Source organism: Nicotiana tomentosiformis, chromosome 5, assembly GCF_000390325.3.
Source record: "Nicotiana tomentosiformis chromosome 5, ASM39032v3, whole genome shotgun sequence".
NCBI classification, from domain to species: Eukaryota; Viridiplantae; Streptophyta; class Magnoliopsida; order Solanales; family Solanaceae; genus Nicotiana; species Nicotiana tomentosiformis.
In genome coordinates, this window is record NC_090816.1 from 95670999 (window position 1) to 95691814 (window position 20816).

General features: G+C 40.4%; 1 protein-coding gene across 1 annotated transcript; it reads left to right on the forward strand.

Annotated features, from left to right (window-relative positions):
- The first annotated feature begins 13443 nt into the window (after positions 1-13443).
- Positions 13444-13809, forward strand: LOC138892824 (uncharacterized). The gene has a single exon (XM_070176567.1). It carries the CDS (start codon positions 13444-13446, stop codon positions 13807-13809), a length of 366 nt encoding a protein of 121 aa, XP_070032668.1.
- The last annotated feature ends 7007 nt before the right edge of the window (positions 13810-20816 follow it).

Here is a 20816-nt window from a genome sequence, read left to right on the forward strand (position 1 = left end):
ATCCTCCTACTTTCAGTGACTTAGCTTCAGATGATGTACAAAATTTTCTAGAGAAGTCCCACTATATTTTCCGCACCATGGGTATTGTGGGGATGAACAGAGTTGCTTTCACTACATTCTAGCTGTCAGGGGCAGCATATCAGTGGTGGCAGGTTTACGAGGAGGGTAGCCCAGCCGATGCAACTTCATTTACAAAGACTCAGTTTTAGAGATTCTCTTGAGAGAATTTGCTCCCTAAACCCTTCGGGATGCATGGCGCGCGAAGTTTGGGCAGCTGCGCCAGGGTACTATGTCAGTGTCAGAGAATGCTGTCAGATTCAGTGATTTATCCAGACATGCACCTACCTTGGTTTCTACAGTCAGGGAGCGAGTCCGCCAATTCATCGAGGGGCTAAAGTTTGTTATTAGGTTCAGCATGGCTCAAGAGTTGGAGACAGATACCCCATATCAGCAGGTGGTAGAGATCGCACGGAGGTTGGAGGGCATACGGAGCCGTGAGAGAGAGGATAGGGAGGCTAAAAGGCCTCGAGGTACTAGAGGATTTAGTGGTGGTCATGCTGCAACTACAACCCGTCATGGTAGAGGCTATGTGAGCCGTCCAGTTCATTCAACACTTCTAGTTTCTAGTGGTGCTCCGGTTATTCCGAGGTCTCAGGTTGCACGCTTTGCTCCGCCACTTTCTAGTGCACCTCCTGCATGGGGTGCCTTCAGCAATCAGTCCAGCCGACCAGGCCTGAGCAAGTCGTAGCAGCCACGCCCACCGAGAACTTTATTTGAGTGTGGTGATACCCGTTATATGGTGAGGGACTGCCCTAGACTAAGGAGGGGTGCACCTCCACATATTACTCAAGCTCCACAAATTCAGTCAGGTCCACAACTTCACAGGCCATGGTTGTTGCTGCAGTTGTGGCTCCACCTACAGACCCGGCTAGCGGTTGGGGACGGGCAGGTAAAGGTCGCCCTAGAAGTGGAGGCGAGGCCAATTTTTATGCTTTTTCGGGTAAGACAAAGGTAGTTGCTTCAGACGTAGTCATCACAGGTATGGTTCCGATTTGTCATAGGGATGCATCAGTCTTATTTGATCAGGGATCCATTTATTCATATGTGTCATATTACTTTGCTTCGTATTTGGATATATCTCAAGATTCTTTGAGTTCTCCTGTATATGTGTTCATAGATGTTGAAGGAGTTAAAAGAGTAGTTGCAAGAGTTTTTTGATAAGGGTTTCATTTAGCCTAGTGTGCCGCCTTGGGGTGCTACAGTTTTGTTTGTAAAGAAGAATGATGGTTCTATGCATATATGTATTGATTATCGGTAGTTGAACAAGGTTACAGTGAAGAACATGTATCCATTACTGCGTATTAATGCCTTATTTGACCAACTTAAGGGTGCCAGAGTGTTCTAGAAGATTGATTTGAGGTCAGGGTATCATCAACTGAAGATTCGGGATTCGAATATTCTAAATACTGCCTTTAGGACTCGGTATGGTCACTACGAGTTCCTTGTGATGTCATTTGGGCTGAGCAACACCCCAACAACCTTTATGCATCCGATGAACAGTGTATTCCAACCATATCTTGATTTATTCGTTTATTAACAACATCTTAGTGTACTCCCGTAGTCAGGAAGATCATGAGAAATATCTGAGGATCGTGTTCCAGGCCTTAAGAGAGAAGAAGTTGTATGCAAAATTCTCAAAGTGTGAATTCTGGCTTGATTCGGTAGTTTTTTTGGGTCATGTGGTGTCGAGTGAGGGGATAGGTAGATCTGAAGAAGATTGAAGCAGTTTAGAATTGGCCCAGACCTTTTTCAGCTATTGAAATTCGGAGTTTCCTTGGGTTGGCCATGTATTAGCACCGTTTTATAGAGGGTTTCTCATCCATTGTTGCACCTATGACCAGATTAAACTAGAAGGGGGCTCCTTTCCGATGGTCCGAGGAGTGTAAGGTGAGCTTTCAAATGCTCAAGACTGCTTTGACTACCCCAGTGTTGGTGTTGCCTACGAGTTTGGGGTCTTGCACTGTGTATTGTGATGTGTCACGTGTTGGCCTTGGCAAGGTGTTTATTCAAGACGGTAGGGTGATTGCCTTCGCGTCTTGGCAACTGAAGACCAATGAGAAGAATTATCTGGTCCATGACTTGAAATTGGCAGCTATTGTTTATGCATTGAAGATTTGGCCGCAATACTTGTATGGTGTCCCTTGTGAGGTCTATACCGACCACCGGAGTCTACTACATCTGTTCAAATAGAAAGATCTTAACTTGTGGTGGCAGATATGGTTAGAGTTGCTTAAACACTATGATATCACTAATCTACATCATCCAGGGAATGCTAACATAGTGGCCAATGCATTGAATGGAAATGCGGAGAGTTTGGGTAGTTTGGCATATCTACCGGCAGTAGAGAGGTCACTAGATCTAGATGTGCAGGCCTTGGCCAATCAGTTTGTTAGATTGGATATTTCGGAGCCCAATCGGGTTCTTGCTTGCATGGTTTTTCGGTCTTCCTTATATGATAGTATCGGAGAGCGTCAGTATGACGACCCCAATTTGCTTGTCCTTAAGGATATGATTAAGCACGGCGATGCCAAGGAGGTCTCTATCGGAGATGGCGGTGTGTTGCGGATGTAGGGACGATTATGTATGCCCAATGTGGATGGGTTGCATGAGATGATCCTTGGGGAGGCCCATAGTTTGCGATACTCCATTCATCCGGGTGCCACTAAGATCCATGTATCAGGATTTGAGGCAGCACTATTGGTGGATGAGAATGAGGAAAGACATAGTAGAGTATGTAGCTCGGTGCCTAAATTGTCAGCAAGTGAAGTATGAGTATCAAAGGCCAGGCGGGTTGCTTCAGAGACTTGAGATTCCCGACTGGAAATGGGAGCATGTTACCATGGACTTCGTTGTTTGGCTCCCACAGACTCAGAAGAAATTTGACATGTATGAGTGATTGTGGATAGATTGACCAAGTCGGCTCATTTCATTCTGGTGGTGACTACCTATTCTTCACAGCAGTTGGCTCAAATCTATATCCATGAGATTGTCTGACTTTATGGTGTGCCGGTATCATCATCTCTGATCGGGGCACGCAGTTTATATCACATTTTTGGAGAGCTGTACAGCGTGAGTTAGGCATACGGGTTGAGTTGAGTACATTATTTCACCCCCACACAGACGGACAATCTGACAGCACCATTCAAACATTAGAGGATATGCTTCATGCATGTGTTATGGAATTCAGGGGTTCTTGCCGCTTGTGTAGTTTGCCTATAACAACAACTACTAATCAAGTATTCAGATGGCTCCTTACGAGGCCCTATATGGGAGACGATGTCGTTCTCTAGTTGGTTGGTTTAGCCGGGAGAGGCTAAGTTTTTGGGCCCATATTTGGTTCGAGATGCCTTGGAAAAGGTCAAGTTGATTCAGGATCGGCTACGTATAGTTCAGTCTAGACAGAAGAGTCATGCTGATCGGAAGGTTTGCGATGTAGTATTTATAGTTGGAGAATGGGTCTTGCTCCGGATTTCACCCATGAAGAGTGTGGTGAGGTTAGGGATGAATGGCAAGTTGAACCCTAGGTATATCAGTCATTTTTAGATCATTGAGAGGATTGGTGAGGTGGCATACAAGCTTGCTTTGCCACCTAGCTTATCTGCAGTTCATCCGGTGTTCCATGTTTCTATGCTCCGAAAGTATTATGGCGATCCGTCTCATGTTTTAGACTTTAGCACAGACCAATTGGACAAGGATTTAACTTATATTTAGGAGCCGGTGGCTATCTTGGATAGGCAGGTCTGGAAGCTGAGATCAAAGAACATTGCTTTGCTGAAGGTTCAATGGAGGGGTCATTCGGTTGAGGAGGCGACCTGGGAGACCGAGCACGATATGTGGAGTCATTATCCTCATCTATTCACCACTTCAGGTATGTCCTTATGCACGTTCGAGGACAAACGTTTATTTTAAGATGGGAGAATGTAACGACCAAAATGGTCGTTTTGTGTAATTGTGCCCTGTTTCCTCTTTTGATGCTTCACGCATATGTGTTTATGGTTTTATGACTTACGAGGTTGATTAATTTCATTCTGGAAAGATTTCGGGTTGATTTGGACCCTTTGATTCTTGGCTTAAAAGCTTAAGTTATTTATGTTGACCAATGGTTGACTTTTGTGAAAATGACCCCGGAACGGTATTTTTATGGCTTCAATAGCTTCGTATTGTGATTTTGGACTTGGGTGTATACCTGGAATCGAATTCGAAAGTCCGTAGGTCGATTTGTGTTGTTTTGCCGAAATTTGGCAATTTAAAGTTGAAAAGTTTGACTGTAGGTTGACTTTTAGCTATTGGGTTCAGAATTTGATTTTGGGAATTGGAATATGTCTGTTATGCTAATTAGAACTTGTCTGCAAAATTTGGTATTATTTGGAGTTAAATTGATAGGATTCAAACGCTTAGTTGCAATTCTAGAAGTTCTTGCAATTTACTTTGAAATTCATGCTTTTTGATGTCTGATTCATAGTTCTAGATATTATTTTTGTGTTTTGATCGTGCAAGCGAGTTCTTATGATATTTTTAGACTTGTGTGGATGTTTGGTTTAGAGCCCCGAGGGCACGGATGAGTTTCGGACATGATTCAGAATAGTTTGAACTAAAAATGGAATTGTTTGTATGTTGGTGCTTAGTTATCGCAATTACGAGCACCATCCTCTTAATTGCGAAGGTGCCAGGGGGTGGTCAGATGTCGTAAATGTGACTTCCCCTTCGCATTTGTGGAGTCAGCAGGCCTGAGGACTAGTTCGCAATTGCGATCATTTGGTCGCATTTGCGATAATGGCCAGCTTCACAATTGCGAAGCCTTTGTCGCAATTGAGACTTTTGTTGAGGCTGTCAGGGTTCACAAAAGTGAACCCTGTGTTGCAAATGCGATATCTGCAGCTGGTTATAAGGGGTTGAGAAGTTGGGATTTCACCTTATTTCTCACATTTTAGAACCCCTAGACCCGGTAGAAGGCGATTTAGAGAGGGGATTTTCATCTACAAACTTTGGGTAAGTGATTCTAATCAATTTCCAACCATATTTCATTAATATATCTTAGATTTAACATCAAATTCATGTGAATCAAAGTGAAAATTTGTGAAACTTTGTCAAGTTTTTAAAAAATGAGAAATTGAGTTTTGAGAGTCGATTTGGACTCGAATTTTGAAACTAATCATATATATGGACTCGTGAGGTTATGAGTAGTCGGAATCTACCCTTGGACTCGGGTTTCGATGGCGGCCCCCGAGTTGACTTTTTTGACTTTTTGGAAAAAGTGTAAAGATCATAACTTTATCTATTGTAATTGTTCTCCCTTGCATTGTTTGATAATATTAAGTCAATTTTGGTTAGATTTGAGCCGTGTAGAGGCGCATTTTAGGGGGAAAGCAATTTTTAAGGGTTGAGTTGGCATAATTGAGGTAAATATCTTGCCTAGCTTTGTGTGGGGAAGCTACCTCTTAGGATTTGGGATTGATTGTGTTATTTGTACTATGTGAAAGCCGTGTATGCAAGGCAACGAGTGGGTACACGGGTTAAAAGTGGTATTTGACCGGTTTAGGCTACTTAGACTATTTCCATGCCTTCATTGAATAGCCATGTCATCTTATAAATTCTCATAGGCAATATACTCTTACTTGTGTTAGTCTATCCTACCATGCGTTATTTGACTTGTTTAACACTTGTTCTACATCTTACTTGATACTTTGCTCTTATACTTTAGTTGAAGTTGTTGTCTCTTTTATTGCCATGTTATCTCTTCCATTGTTGACTTATCCTTATTTGAAGTCATTGTTATATGTTATCTCTTCCATTGTTGATTTATCCTTATTTGAAGTTATCGTTACATGTTATCTCTCCTATTGTGAGTTATTCTTATTTGATATCGTGGTTACATATTATCTCTCTCATTGTTGAGTTATTAGTGTTGAAATTGTGAAAGTCGTTATCACATTAAGGCGAAGTTGTTAATTATTGAGAAATCTTCCTTGTTGAGAAATTTACATTCATTGTTGTTGTTGATATTCTTATACACATTGTGGTTGAGCCATGGTCTATTGTTGTGGAAACATTAACATTTTTTAATTATTGAAAAGTTGTGGCATATGAGCATATGTGGTGCGAGTTGTGATTGTGATATGACATCGATGCGTATGCGTTTATGAATAGGGGTTACTGTACATGCGGCGGTATAAGGTGGGACTTATGTGCATGTTGCTAGTAAGGGAATTACTTGAAGCCACGCGGCATCATAAGGTGGGCTAAAATGCGTGTAGCAATTTCGAAAAAAATATTTTCAAAATTATTTAATTGTAAGGCTCACGCGACGATATAAGGAAAGATTGTGATTGAAAGTGAGAAATGTGAATACGAGGCAGTACCTTGGTTGTGATTCATTTTTGTATACGAGGCGATACCTTAGTCATGATTCTTGTTGTATATGAGGCAATACCTCGATTGTGATTCTTGTTGTATGCGAGGCAGTACCTCATTTGTGATTCTTATTGTTTATCTTATGTTGTAAAGAGTTATTGGTGGAACATTTCTTGTTGCTTTCATTCTTCCTCGTCTTATCAGATTTTGTCCGTATTTGACTATTGTGGTTCTCTTTAATTGCTTCTCTTATGTTATCTCTATGCTTACAATTTTGTCATTAGTCTATGTTATTAACTTATTTCATATTATTTATTCCTCCGCCCTCCATTACTTCTCGTTGTTATGTTTTCATTTTGTTTATTATGTCCTAGTAGGTGTCTTGACCTGACCTCGTCACTACTCTATCGAGGATAGGCTTGATACTTACTAGGTACCGTTGTGGTATACTCATACTACACTTCTGCACATCTTTTTGTGCAGATCCAGGTACGTCTGCCCATGCTGGACGTTAGTGATTGATTTGTAGCTGTTTACCGGAGACTTCAAGGTATACCTGCTCGACGTCCGCAGGCCACGGAGTCACCTTCCGTTATCTTTTTAGTATTGTTGTTTCCTTTATTAGACAATGTTGTAGTAGGTGTTTTGGAACATTCTATATAGCTTATGACTCAGTCTAGCAGGGTTTTTGGAGTATTGTAGTTGTGATTCAGTTTTCGAGATATTTATGAGATTTGTTAGTTTATATAATGTTTTTAGCCTTTATTTTGGTCATAATCTCTCATTTGTTAGGCTTACCTAATGAGACTATGTGCCATCACGACACTCCACGGAGAAAAATTAGGGTCGTGACAATTTACGTGTTCATACTACATTTCTGCACTGATTATGCAGGTATTGAGACAGGTCCATTTGGTGGTCACATAGACGCGTAGGTGTATTTGCTGAGGAAAGTAGTGAGTTGACTTCTATGCTTCGGTCCTCACCACACAGAGTCTCCTTCCTCTTTATTTATTGTATTCTGTCTACTTTTCATTCTAGACAGTTCTTGTAGTACTATTATATATTCTAGTAGATGCTCGTGCACTTTTAACATCGAGTTTTAGGAATTTTAGACCATTTTTCATAGTTGTGTTACTGTTATGACATTCATTTTTTAAAATATTTTGATCATGTTCAAATCTTGAAGATGATGTTAGTATTTTACTATGATAATGGAATGATTCTGCTTATTTATTTCACCATTTGTTTTTAAAAGGGTTATGAACTATCGATCGTTGTGTTATTTTATTATTGGCTTGCCTGACGCTAGTGTTGGATACCACCACAACCTATGGTAAGAATTGGGTCGTGACATTATAATATAGTTAAATTGTCCAGAAAAACACAATGTGAGACATATAGAAAGATTTAATACTTGTCTTCGAAAAAATAATGCGAGACATACATAAAGATTCACTACTTATCTTCAAAAAATAATGTGAGACGTACATAAAGATTCTCTACTTGTCTTCAAAAAAATATTATCAAATATCCATTAAAATTCACTATTTGTCTCCACAAACAACAATGTGATCACATACAAAAAGATTCATCATTTATCTTCACAGAAAAATCGAAGCTACTACAATTTGCAGCGAGCAAAAAACTAAAAATTAAAGTGCAGAAGCACCAAAAAATGATAACATAATTTAAAAGTTATAAAGACTAATCTCCAAATCTTTCATACCATATAGACTGAGCTAACTCATCCCTCCAAGTGGTCCACTCACCATATGATTCAACGGTATTAATATTTTTATCTCGACAAATAAAATTCACTGTTGTTATACTCGAATAGATAAATTTCAAGTCTTATCTACTAAGAGGAGTTTTATTAGAGTATCATTATTTAGGTATTTGATAACTCACAAAGATTTAGACCTTCGATGTTTCTAAATCTTCAAAGAAAAGTGACGCCACTTCAAACACAACATCATGGTTGCTCTCATCTTGCAGTTTCTGAAGCTAAAGGAACTGATTATCCAAGAATCTCCTTTTATTGGAAAGAATTTTTTTTATTGAACAAACAAAATAATGCCCACATCAATTTTAAGTGTTATAGCGATCTGATCGGTGGTTTTGAGTATTGTAGCTATGTTCCCTTATTTATTGCTTCTTCTATGTTTATTTGTGGTTATGTGACTCGATGGGATGGTTGGTTTGGTTTTGGAGACGATACAGAGTGAATTGGGACACTTAGTTCCAAGGTTGAAAGCCTAAGATGGAAGACAACAACAACAACAATAACAACAACAACAACCCAGTATAATCCCACTAGTGGGGTCTGTGGAGGGTAGTATGTACGCAGACCTTACCCCTACCCTAAGGTAGGGAGGTTGTTTCCGATAGACCCTCGACTCCCTCCCTCCAAGAACTCACCACCTTGCTCTTGGGGTGACTTGAACTCACAACCTCTTGGTTGGAAGTGGAGAGTTGTTACCACTAGATCAACCTACTTTTGTCAAGCCTAAGATGGAAGAGTTGGCCGGAATTTGACTTTTGTGTAGACGAATCCGGAATAGATTTTTTATGATTTCAATAGCTTTGTGAGGTAATTTTAGACTTAGGCGTATATCTGGATATTGATTTGGAGGTCTGTAGGCTGGTTTGAGGCTTTTTGGCGAAAGTTGGAAAGTAGAAGGTTTGGAAGGTTGAGAGGTTTGATCGAGAGTTGACTTTATTGATGTCAGGTTCAGATTTCGGTTTTGAGAGCTGGAATAGGTCTGTTGCGTCATTTGGGACTTGCATGCAAAATTTGAGGTCATTCAGAAGTGGTTTGGTATGATTCGGCATTAGTTTTAAAAGTTGGAAGTTCATTAGTTTATTAGGCTTGAATTGGGGTACGATTCATGATTTTGATGTTGTTTGATGTGATTTGAGGTTTCGAGTAAGTTTGTATTGTGTTTAAGGACTTGTTGGTATATTCTGACGAGGTCCCGAGGGCCTCAGGTATGATTAGGATCAAGTTCGAATTCATTTTGGACTTAGAGGAGCTGCTGATTTTGTGCATCTGGTTTCCTCTTTCGCAATCGCGAGAAAAGGGTCGCGGTCGCGAAGAGTTATTTTTGGCAGGTGGACTTTTGTTCATCGCATTCGCGAGGAGAAGGACACGATAGCGAAGCTCTGGGTGTTTGTTTAACGTGAACGCGAGTGAGGAGACACGTTCGCGAAGAAGGAAGGGGAGGCCTGAGAAATTTCACGCGATTGTTCATCGGGATCGTGTGTGGTGATCCGCGGTCGTGTAGGTGTTGGTTACTAGGCATCACATTCACGACTTGGTTATCGCGTTCGCGAAGAAGTATTTTTCTACTAGAGATTTGTTTTCTTCGCGATCGCGAAGGGTAATAACTAGGCAGAATGTTTTAAATCCAATTTCGAGGGTTAGAGTTATTATATCATATTTTGAGGTGTAGAGCTCAATTTTGGAGGGAATTTTCACATCTTAGATCGGGATTCGGATCGCCCGGAGGTCGATATGCACGAGAAGGGCTTGTTAGAGGATTGATTTGGCTTGCTTGAGGTAAGTATCTTATCTAAACTTGGTTGAAGCACTAGTTGCGTGAATTATTTGCGATAGCTACGTGCTATAGGTGAGCACATGTATGGGGTTTGAGCCCATGTTCTAACATCGGGGTATTTATTCATGCTCGGGTAGGGCTTAGGCTATGATATGCCTAATGTTGAATGTTATGCTTTAAGCTATAATGTTTCTCATATTTGGAACCTTGTGGTGAACTATCTGAGCCATGTTTAGGGCTATATAAAGGCTAAATCCTTGAATGAACTTGATAAATGCTATTTCTGTGTTGAAATTGCCGATTTGAGCTATGATAGCACACTTTGCATATGTCAACACTTTATCATATCATTTATACCATTCCAAGAGCATGAGATATGTTATTCATTCATTATATACACGTATTCTTGTTTATTTGCTCGGGTATGATATGATTGGACTCGATGCATGTGACCACGCAGGGCGGATTGTATTGTTATGCCTATGACCACGCTAGGCAAATTGTGTTGTTATGTTTGTAACCACGCCGGATGGATTGTGTTGTTATGCATGTGACCATGCTAGGCGAATTGTGATATAGCATGTAACCACGCCGGGAGGATCCATTATATTAAGCCTCTGACCACACCAAGCGGATTATGATATTGAGCATGTGACCACGTCGGGCTGATAGCATGTTGAATTGATCGTGCTTGCGTATGGATATGGATCCATTCCCTTAGGGTCACCCTCTCATGTTTATCTCTTGATGATGTACACGCGAATATTAAGGAAACTGATCAGTGGTTTGGTACGGATATGGAAAGGTTGAGGAAAGTCTGGCCAGTGTTTTGTCTAGATTTGCATTTCATCTTTACTTGAAATTTCCATGGTTAATTACATGATTTACTTGCATATCATAGTTATATGGTGTATCATTTGCTGAACAAAGAACTTGAGTAATTTCACACACACACACACAAGGTTGTTTCTGTGCTTTATGACCTGGTTATGTTATTGTTTTGTACTTGTTAAATTGATGAAACTGTAAAATTTATAATAGGTATCATTTATAATTCTTGCATCTTTTACCTTGCCGAGGTTAGTTACGATTTGAGTACATTGGATCGATTGTACTCATACTACACTCTGTACTTAATTGTACAGATCTAGGTGTTGGTACCAGTTATCAGTAGCAGTGTTGCTTGTTAAGCTGAGTATCGAGAGACAAGGTAGAGATGCATTTTTCGTTCGCTATCTTGGCTTGTCTTTTCTTACGTACTGTTTTTTTAGTTCAGACAATATTGTTATATAGTTTTCAGACTAGTATTCCATGGTAGAGCTCATGACTCCGTATTTACCAATTTTTAGGGGATTTATCCTATATTAGCGGTATTTTGTTACATTGAGATTTCAGACTTATGCTATTTCTATATATTTCCTCTATTTTGGTTCTTTATTGTTATGTTCGGCTTGCCTAGTAAGTGTGTTAGGCGCCATCACGACGGATTGAGATTTTAGGTCGTGATAAGTTGGTATTAGAGCCCTAGGTTCATAGGTATTGTGAATCATGAGCAAGTTTAGTAAAGCCTTGATGATCGGTACGGAGACGTCTGTACATATCTTCGAGAGGCTACCGAACTATTAGGAAACTTCATTTTTTTGTATTCTTGTCGTGCGAATTTGTTATTTTTGAAATTTGAACTTGACTCTTCTATTCTCTCACAGATGGTAAGGACACGTGCGACCGGATTAGGTGAACAACCACCAGTACCACTAGTTAGGGTCGCGAGAGGCCGGGACCACGGAAGAGGCCGAGGTGTGGCTCGTACTATAGCCAAAGCAGCACATGTGGAGTCACTAGTCGCTCCAGCTGAGGAACAAGTACTAGAGGTTGTTAAACCGGTGGGACCAACTCAAGCACCAGTAGTGCCCATTGTAATTCCTGGCCTTCATGAGGCCTTAGCCAAGATTTTGACTGTGTGTAGTAGCCTGGCTCATGCAGTCTCAGTTCCAGCTGCACCAGCCACTTTACAGGCTGGTGGAGGTGCCCAGACTCTTGTCGCCCGTACTCCAGAGCAGCTAGCTCAGGGTCACCAGACACCGGGTGTATTGCTAGTTCAGTTGGTTACTGCCGCTCGGCCCGAGGTTGGTCCCCATATAAGTGATGAGGAGCAGAAGAGTCTGGAGCGGTTTGGGAGGCTAAAGCCTCCAGAGTTCAACGAAGAAGAGTCAGAGGATGCTCAGGATTTTACAGACCAGTGTCAGCGAATTCTTCACACTACGGGTATTTTGGACATAAGTGGGGGTTGTTTTTACTACTTTTCAGCTGATAAGAGCAGTTTACGGATGGTGGAAAGCTTATGAGTTGAGCAGGCCAATCGACGCAGCGCCACTTTCATGGCATGAGTTCTCAGTTATCTTCTTAGAGAAGTTTGTCCCATAGACTCGCAGAGAGGATTTGTGTAGGCAGTTTGAGCAGCTGCGCCATAAGGGTATGACAATGACTCAGTATAAGATTAGGTTTGCAGAATTGGCTCGTCACGCGATATGGTTGGTTCCCATTGAGAGGGAGAAAATTAGAAGGTTCATTGATGGCCCCAACTATGGGTTATGCTTCATTATGGCTCGAGAGGTTGCGACGGATGCTAGGTTTGACCAGGTGGTCAAGATTTCTAGACGCTTAGAGCTGGTTCGCAGTCAGGAGCACGAGGAGATGGAGGCCAAGAGGCCTCATAGTTAAGGTGGTTTCAGTAGTGCCTCATCTAGAGGCCAGTCCTATTATAGTATATGTCATCTTTCTAGACCCATTCAGGCAGCTCGTCATGTTCCTCATGGTTCTTCAGTTAGCCACAATTCCTACAGCGCACGCCCTGCTCAGTTATCATTCAATGTGTTGTCAGCATAGAGTTCTTACTATGCTCCATCTGCTCAGATTTTCACAGGCAGTTCTTCGAGCTATCAGGTTCAGCAACCTTTTAGGAGGGATTATTATGAGTGCGGAGACTTGAGTCATCTCAAGAGGGATTTGACCAGACTATTGAGTAGGATCCCACAATAGAGCTCTCAGCTTATGACTTCTGCACCAACAGCTACATCACTCGCACAACTAGCTCGATGTGGGGCTCAATCAGCTCAAGGTCGCCCTAGAGGGGGAGGTCGATTAGCTGGTGGTCAGGCATGTTGCTACACTTTTCCAGCCAAAGGCAGTTGCTTTCGATGCCATGATCACATGTATTATTTCAATATTCCACAGGGACGCTTCGGTATTATTTGATCCCGGTTCCACTTATTCATATATGTCATCATACTTTGATCGTTATTTGAATATGCCCCGTGATTCCTTAGTTATGCATGTTCATATATGTATACCGGTGGGTGATTTTATTATCGTGGACCGTGTGTATCAGTCATGTGTGGTGATTCTTGGGGGATTAGAGACGAGAGTTGATATTTTACTACTTAGCATGGTTGATTTTGACGTGATTTTAGAAATGGATTGGTTATCACCATGTCACGCTATTCTGGATTGTCACACTAAGACCGTGACATTGGCGATGCGGGGGTTGCCTAGGGTTAAGTGGAGAGTTTTCCTAGATTATGTTCCTAGTAGAGTGATTTCATATTTGAAGGCTCAACGGATGGTTGAGAATGGATGTCTAGCCTATTTCGCCTTTGTGAGGGATGTTAGTGCTGATACCCCTACCATTAAGTTTGTTCCGGTAGTGATAGACTTTCCAGATGTGTTTCCTACAGACCTGTCAGGCATGCCACCCGACAAGGATATTGATTTTGGTATTGATCTGGTCTCGGGAACTCAGCCCATTTCTATTCCACCGTATCACATGGCACCATCGTAATTGAAAGATTTAAAGGAATAACTTCAAGAGTTTATTGATAATGGCTTCATCAGGCCCAATGTGTCGCCTTGGGTGCGCATGTTCTATTTGTGAAGAAGAAGGATAGTACTATACGGATGTGCATTGATTACAGATAGTTGAACAAAGTTATTGATGACTTATTTGACCAACTTCATGGTGCGAGGGTATTTTTGAAGAGTGATTTTAGGTCAGGGTATCATCATTTGAAGATTCGGGATTCTGATATTTTGAAGACAACATTTAGGACCCGCTATGGTCACTATGAGTTTGTTGTGATGTTATTTAGACTGACCAATGTCCCATCAGCCTTTATGCATTTTATGAATAGTTTATTCCAGTCATATCTTGATTCTTTTGTTATAGTATTCATTGATACCATATTTGTGTACTCACGCAACTAGGAGGATCATGAACAACATATGAGGATTGTACTCCAGACTTTGAGGAAGAAGAATCTATATGCTAAATTCTCCAAGTGTGAGCTCTGGCTTAATTTAGTGGTGTTCTTGGGCCACATGGTGTCTAGTGAGGGGATCAAGGTAGATTCGAAGAAGATTGAGGCAGTTCAAAGTTGGCCTAGACAGTCTTCAGCTACAGAGATTTGGATCTTCTTGGGTTTGGCAGGTTATTATCACTGTTTTGTAAAGGGTTTCGCGTCCATTGCTCCACCTTTGACTAGATTGACCTAGAAAGGTGCCCCATTCAGGTGGTTTGATGAGTGTGAAGAGAGATTTCAGAAGCTCAAGACTTCTTTGACCACAACTCCATTCCTAGTTTTGCCTTCAGCATCGGGTTCATATATAATATATTGTGCTGCTATGCGGATTGGAATCAGGTGTGTCTTGATGCAGAAAGGTAGGGTGATCGCTTATGCTTTGCATCAACTGAAGCCCCATGAGAAGAACTACCCTGTTCATGATTTAGAGTTAGCAGCCATTATTAACGTATTGAAGATTTGGAGGCACTATCTCTACGGTGTGTCTTGTGAGGTATTCGCAAATCATTTGAGTCTACAACACTTGTTTAAGTAGAAGGATCTAAATTTGAGGCAGTAGAGGTGGTTAGAGCTGTTAAAAGACTATGATATCATCATTTTGTATCATCCAGGAAGGCCAGTGTGGTGGCTGATGCCTTGAGCAGAAATGATGAGAGTATGGGTAGCCTTGCATATATTCTAGTTGGTGAGAGTCCGCTAGCATTGGATGGTAAGGCTCTGGCCAATCAGTTAGTGAGGTTAGATGTTTCAGAGCCTAGTCGGGTTCTTGCTTGCGTGGTTTCTCGGTCTTATTTATATGAGCGCATCAGAGTGCGTCAGTATGATGACCCCCATTTGCTTGTCCTTAAGGACACGGTGCAACACGATGATGCCAATGAGGTTTCTATTGGAGATGACGGGGTGTTGCGGATGTAAGGTCGGATTTTTATGCCCAATGTGGATGGGTTACGTGAGTTAATTCTTGAGGAGGCCCACAGTTTGCGGTATTCCATTCATCCGGGTGCCGCTAAGTTATATCAGGATTTGAGGCAGCATAATTGGTGGAGAAGAATAAAGAAAGATATAGTGGAGTATGTGGCTTGGTGCTTGAACTGTTAGTAAGTGAAGTACGAACATCAGAGGCCAGGCGATTTGCTTCAGAGACTTGAGATTTCCAAGTGAAAATGGGAGCGTACTAGATTTTGTTGTTGGGCTCTCACAAACTTTGAAGAAATTTGACGCAGTTTGGGTGATTGTGGATCGGTTGACTAAGTCCGCACACTTCATTCCGATTGTGACTATTTACTCTTCAGAGCAACTAGCTCAGATCTATATCCGTGAGATTGTTCATCTTCATGGTGTGCTGTTATCCATTATCTCCGATCGAGGCATGCAGTTTACATCACACTTCTGGAGGGCCGTGCAGCATGAGTTGGGCACACGGGTTGAGTTGAGTACAACATTCTACACCCAGACGGATAGGTAGTCCGAGCGCACCATTTAGATCTTGGAGTATATGCTACGCACATGTGTTATGGAATTCGAGGGTTCATGATAAGTTCTTGCCGCTTGCAGAGCTCGCCTGCAACAATAACTACCAATTGAGTATTCAGATGGCTCCTTATGAGGCTTTATATGGAAGACAATGTCATTCTCCATTTGGTTGATTTAAGTCGGGAGAGGCTAGGTTGTTAGACACTAATTTGGTTCAGGATGCCTTGGAGAAAGTCAAGTTGATTCAGGATCGGCTTCGTACAACACAGTCTAGGAAGAAGAGTTATGCTGATTGGAAGATTCATGATGTTACATATATGGTGGGTGAGATGGTGTTACTCAAAGTCTCGCCCATGAAGGGTGTGATGAGGTTCGGGAATAAGGGAAAGTTGAGCCCTCAGTATATTGGTCCTTTTGAGGTGCTTGAGAGGCTTGAGGAGATGGCCTACAAACTTGCCTTGCCATTTAGTCTATCGGGTGTTCACCCCGTGTTTCATGTTTCTATGATCCGGAAATATTATGGTGATCCATAACATATTTTGGATTCAACACGGTTCAGTTAGATGGAAATTTGACTTATGATGTAGAGCCGATGGCCATTTCGGATTGCCAGGTTCGAAATTTGAGATCAAAGAATATTATCAGTGAAAGTTCAATAGAGAGGGAAATCGCTCGATGAGTCTACTTAGGAGACCTATCGGGATATGCGGAGTATTTATCTACACCCATTTGAGACTCCAAATATAAATTTAGACTCGTTCGAGAACTAATGTTTGTTTAAGAGGGGAGGAATGTAACGACCCAGCTAGTCGTTTTGAGTATTATAGCTTGGTTCCCCTATTTATTGCTTCTTCTATATTCATTTGTGGTTATGTGACTCGTCGGGGTGGGTGGTTTGGTTCTGGGGACGATTCAGAGTAAATTGGGATACTTAGTCCCAAGGTTGGAAGCTTAAGATGGAAGAGTTTACCGGAATTTTAATTTTGTGTAGATGACTCCGAAATAGGTTTTTGATGATTCCAATAGCTTCGTAATGTGATTTTTGGACTTAGGTGTATGTCCGCATATTGATTTAGAGGTACGTAGGTTAGTTTGAGGCTTTTTGGTGAAAGTTGAAAAATTAAAGGTTTGAAAGGTTGAGAGATTTGACCAACAATTGACTTTATTGATGCTGGGCTAGAATTTTGATTCTGAGAGTTGGAATAGGTCTGTTGTTTCATTTGAAACTTGCATGCAAAATTTGAGTTCATTCGGAATTGGTTTGGTATGATTCGACATTATTTTAGACTTTGAAAATTTATTAGTTCATTAGGCTTGAATTGGGGTGTGATTCATGATTTTGTTATTGTTTGATGTGATTTGAGGCTTTAAGTAAGTTCATATTGTGTTTTAGGACTTGTTGGTATATTCGAATGAGGTCCTGTGGGCCTCAAGTATGATTTGGATCAAGTTCGGATTCATTTTGGACTTAGAGGAGCTGCTGATTTCTATGCATCTGGTTTCCTCTTTCGCGATTGCGAGGAGAGGGTCGCGGTCGCTAAGAGTTATTTCTGGCGGGTGGACTTTTGTTCATCACGTTCGCAAGGAGATGGACGCGATTACGAAGCTCTGGGTGTTTGTTCAACGTGGACGCGAGTGAGGAGACGCGTTCGCGAAGAAGGAAGGGGAGGCCTAAGGAATTTCACGTGGTTGTTCATCGGGATCGCGTGTGGTGATTCGCGATCACTTAGGTGTTGGTAACTGGGCATCGTGTTCACGACTTGGTTATCGCGTTCGCGAAGAAGGGTTTTTCTACTGGAGATTTTTGTTCTTCGCGATCATGAGGGTCTTTCCGAGATCGCGAAGGGTAATAACTGGGCAGAATGTTTCAAATCCCATTTCGAGGGTTAGAGTTATTATATTATATTTTGATTTATAGAGCTCGGTTTTGGACGATTTTGGAGGGAATTTTCACGTCTTGCATAGGGATTCGGATCGTCCGAAGGTCGATACACGTGGGAAAGGCTTGTTAGAGGAGTGATTTGGCTTGCTTGAGGTAAGTATCTTATCTAAACTTGGTTGATGCACTAGTTGCCTGAATTATTTGCGATAGCTACATGTTATGAGTGCACACATGTGTGGAGTTTGAGCCCATGTGCTAACATCGGGTATTTATTTATGCTCGAGTAGTGCTTAGGCTATAATATGCCTAGAGTTGACCATTAAGGTTTAAGCTATAATGTTTCTCATATTTGGAACCTCGTGGTGAACTATTTGAACCATGTTTGGGGCTACATAGAGGCTAAATCTCTTAATGAACTTGATACATACTATTTCTGTGATGAAATTGTCGATTTGAGCTATGATAGCATACTTTTCACATGCCTACACTTTAGCATGTCATTTATACAATTACATGAGCATGAGATCTCTTATTCATTTATCATATATATGTATTCTTGTTTATTTGCTCCTGTGTGATATGATTGGACTGGATGCATGTGACCACGTCAGGTGGATTGTGTTGTTATGCATGTGACAACGTCGGACAAATTATATTGTTATGCATGTGACCACGCTGTGCGGATTGTGTTGTTATGCATGTGACCCTGCCGGGTATATTGTGATATAGTGTGTGACCACGCCGGTCGGATTATGATATTGAGCCTATGACCACGTTGGACTGGTAGCACGTTGAATTGGCCATGCTTGCGTGTGTATATGGATCCATCCCCCAATGGTCACCCTCTCACGTTTCTCTCTTGATGGTGTACACACGGATATTGAGAAAAATTGATCAGTGATTTGGTACGGATATTGAAAGGTTGAGGAAAGTCTGGTCAGTGTTTTGTCCGGATTTCTGTTTCATCTTTACTTGTAATTTCCATGGTTAATTGCATGATTTACTTATTTATCATCTTTATATGTTGTATCATTTGTTGAACAGAGAACTTGGGTAATTGCACACGCGCACACATGGGGTTCTTTATATGCTTTATGACGTGATTACATTATTGTTCATTACTTGTTAAATTGATGAAACTATAGAGTTTATAGTAGGTATCATTTATAATTCTTTCTTCTTTTACCTCGCTGAGGTTAGTGACGATATTTATTGAGTACATTAGATTGGTTGTGTTCATACTACACTCTGCATTTAATTATGCAAATCTAGGAGTTAGTAACAATTATTAGTAGCAGCGTTGCTTGTTGAGCTGAGTATCGAAAGACGAGGTAGAGCTGCATTTTTCGTTCGCAGTCTCGGCTTGTCTTTTCTTACGCACTGTTGTTTTTAGTTCAGACAGTATTGTTATATAGTTTTCATACTTGAATTTTGTTGTAGAGTTCATGACTCCGTGTTTACCGATTTCTGGGGGATTTATCATGTATTTGTGGTATTTTGTTACATTAAGATTTAAGACTTATGCTATTTCTATATATTTCCTTTATTTTGGTTCTTTATTGTTATGTTCGGTTTGCCTAGTAAGTGTGTTAGGCGCTATCAAGACGGGTTGGAATTTTGAATGGTGAAAAGTGTACTCAAAATTTTAACTTTGCTATAAAATATTGAAAAAAATCTAGGATTTCATCTAGAAACTCGTATCCCGACAAATTTACAAGAGGAAAAAACTAAAGTAGAATAAGAGGAAAAGGAAAAAGCAGGGTTTCAAAATTTTTTAACCTCAAGGACATAACAACCTGCAGGTGCTGACTCGAGAGAAATACATTTTGATTTACTGATATATTGAGAAGAGAAAAGCTTAACAGTGAGTAACATCAACATCTCCTATCTTCATTCTTACCCTCCAAAGAGTTTGATATAGATGGATCTATCAAAAAGAAAAGCCTTTATGCATGAAGTGACGGAAGGTAAATATGTCATTTAAGTAATCCATATACTCTCTCCGTTCCAATTTATGTGAATCTATTTGATTGAGCACGAAGTTTAAGAAAAAATGAAGACTTTTAGAATTTGTGGTCCTAAACAATTCAAAAAGGGGGCCAGAGTATTTGTGTAGTTATAAAAGCTTCTCATTAAAGATAGAATTGTAAGTTTAAGCAAAATTGTTTCCAAATTTAGAAAATGGTCGTTCTTTTTTGAACGGACCAAAAAGAAAATAAGTTCACATAAACTAGAACGGAAGTAGTAGTACTAATACATGCACTTATTAGTCATTGTATCTTCCATCCCCCATAAAATAATACACAAATTAACTCATAACTCATACATATTTTATTTATGTAGAATTGAAAATGCCAACCAAACATTGTACATTGTGATTAACTTCTTATACTGGTTTTTATACAGAGTAAGTAAAAGCTACCAAATATGATATGAGTTATGGTACTCCTAATACATAAATAATTTACTCCTAACCAGTTACCAAACGACCCCTAAACAGAGGCGGATCCATGATTTTATGATTACGGGTGTCACTATTTTAATGTAAAACGACCACTAGTGAAGAAGATTGAATTAGGGTGTACATTTAATCGATTCGATCCGTTTTGGATTATTTCGGTTCGGTTCGATCCATTTTGAATTTATTCAATCTAATTTTAATTTTTTTTATGCATAAACGAATATGCGATATACCCCTTCCATCTACATGTAGCTGATTAATATTATATTATGTCTTTGATGCATCACTATTAAAAAAAATTATAATTAATAAAATAATATTATATGGATAAAAAAAAATGATTAGATTACATCCATCCAAATAAAATACGAACTTTCAGAAAAGTGAATATTTAAGATGAAGAAAATAAGAAAAATAAACAAAAACAACAGAAAGGGAAAAACGATTGCATCCAAAGAGTCGCGATCCTAGGTGTTGTGCATGGAATTTCAGCACTTTAACCATGACATCTTTTGTCATTTTGTGACTTGGGGTGCCACTTGTTCCTTATGTAGGCATTTTTGTGAAAAATACTAATATATATATAAAACTTTATCCGAGCGACCGGGTGGTGTACCACCCCCAACTCAATACATAGATCCGCCCCTGCCCCTAAATCATCATATTCTTTTAAG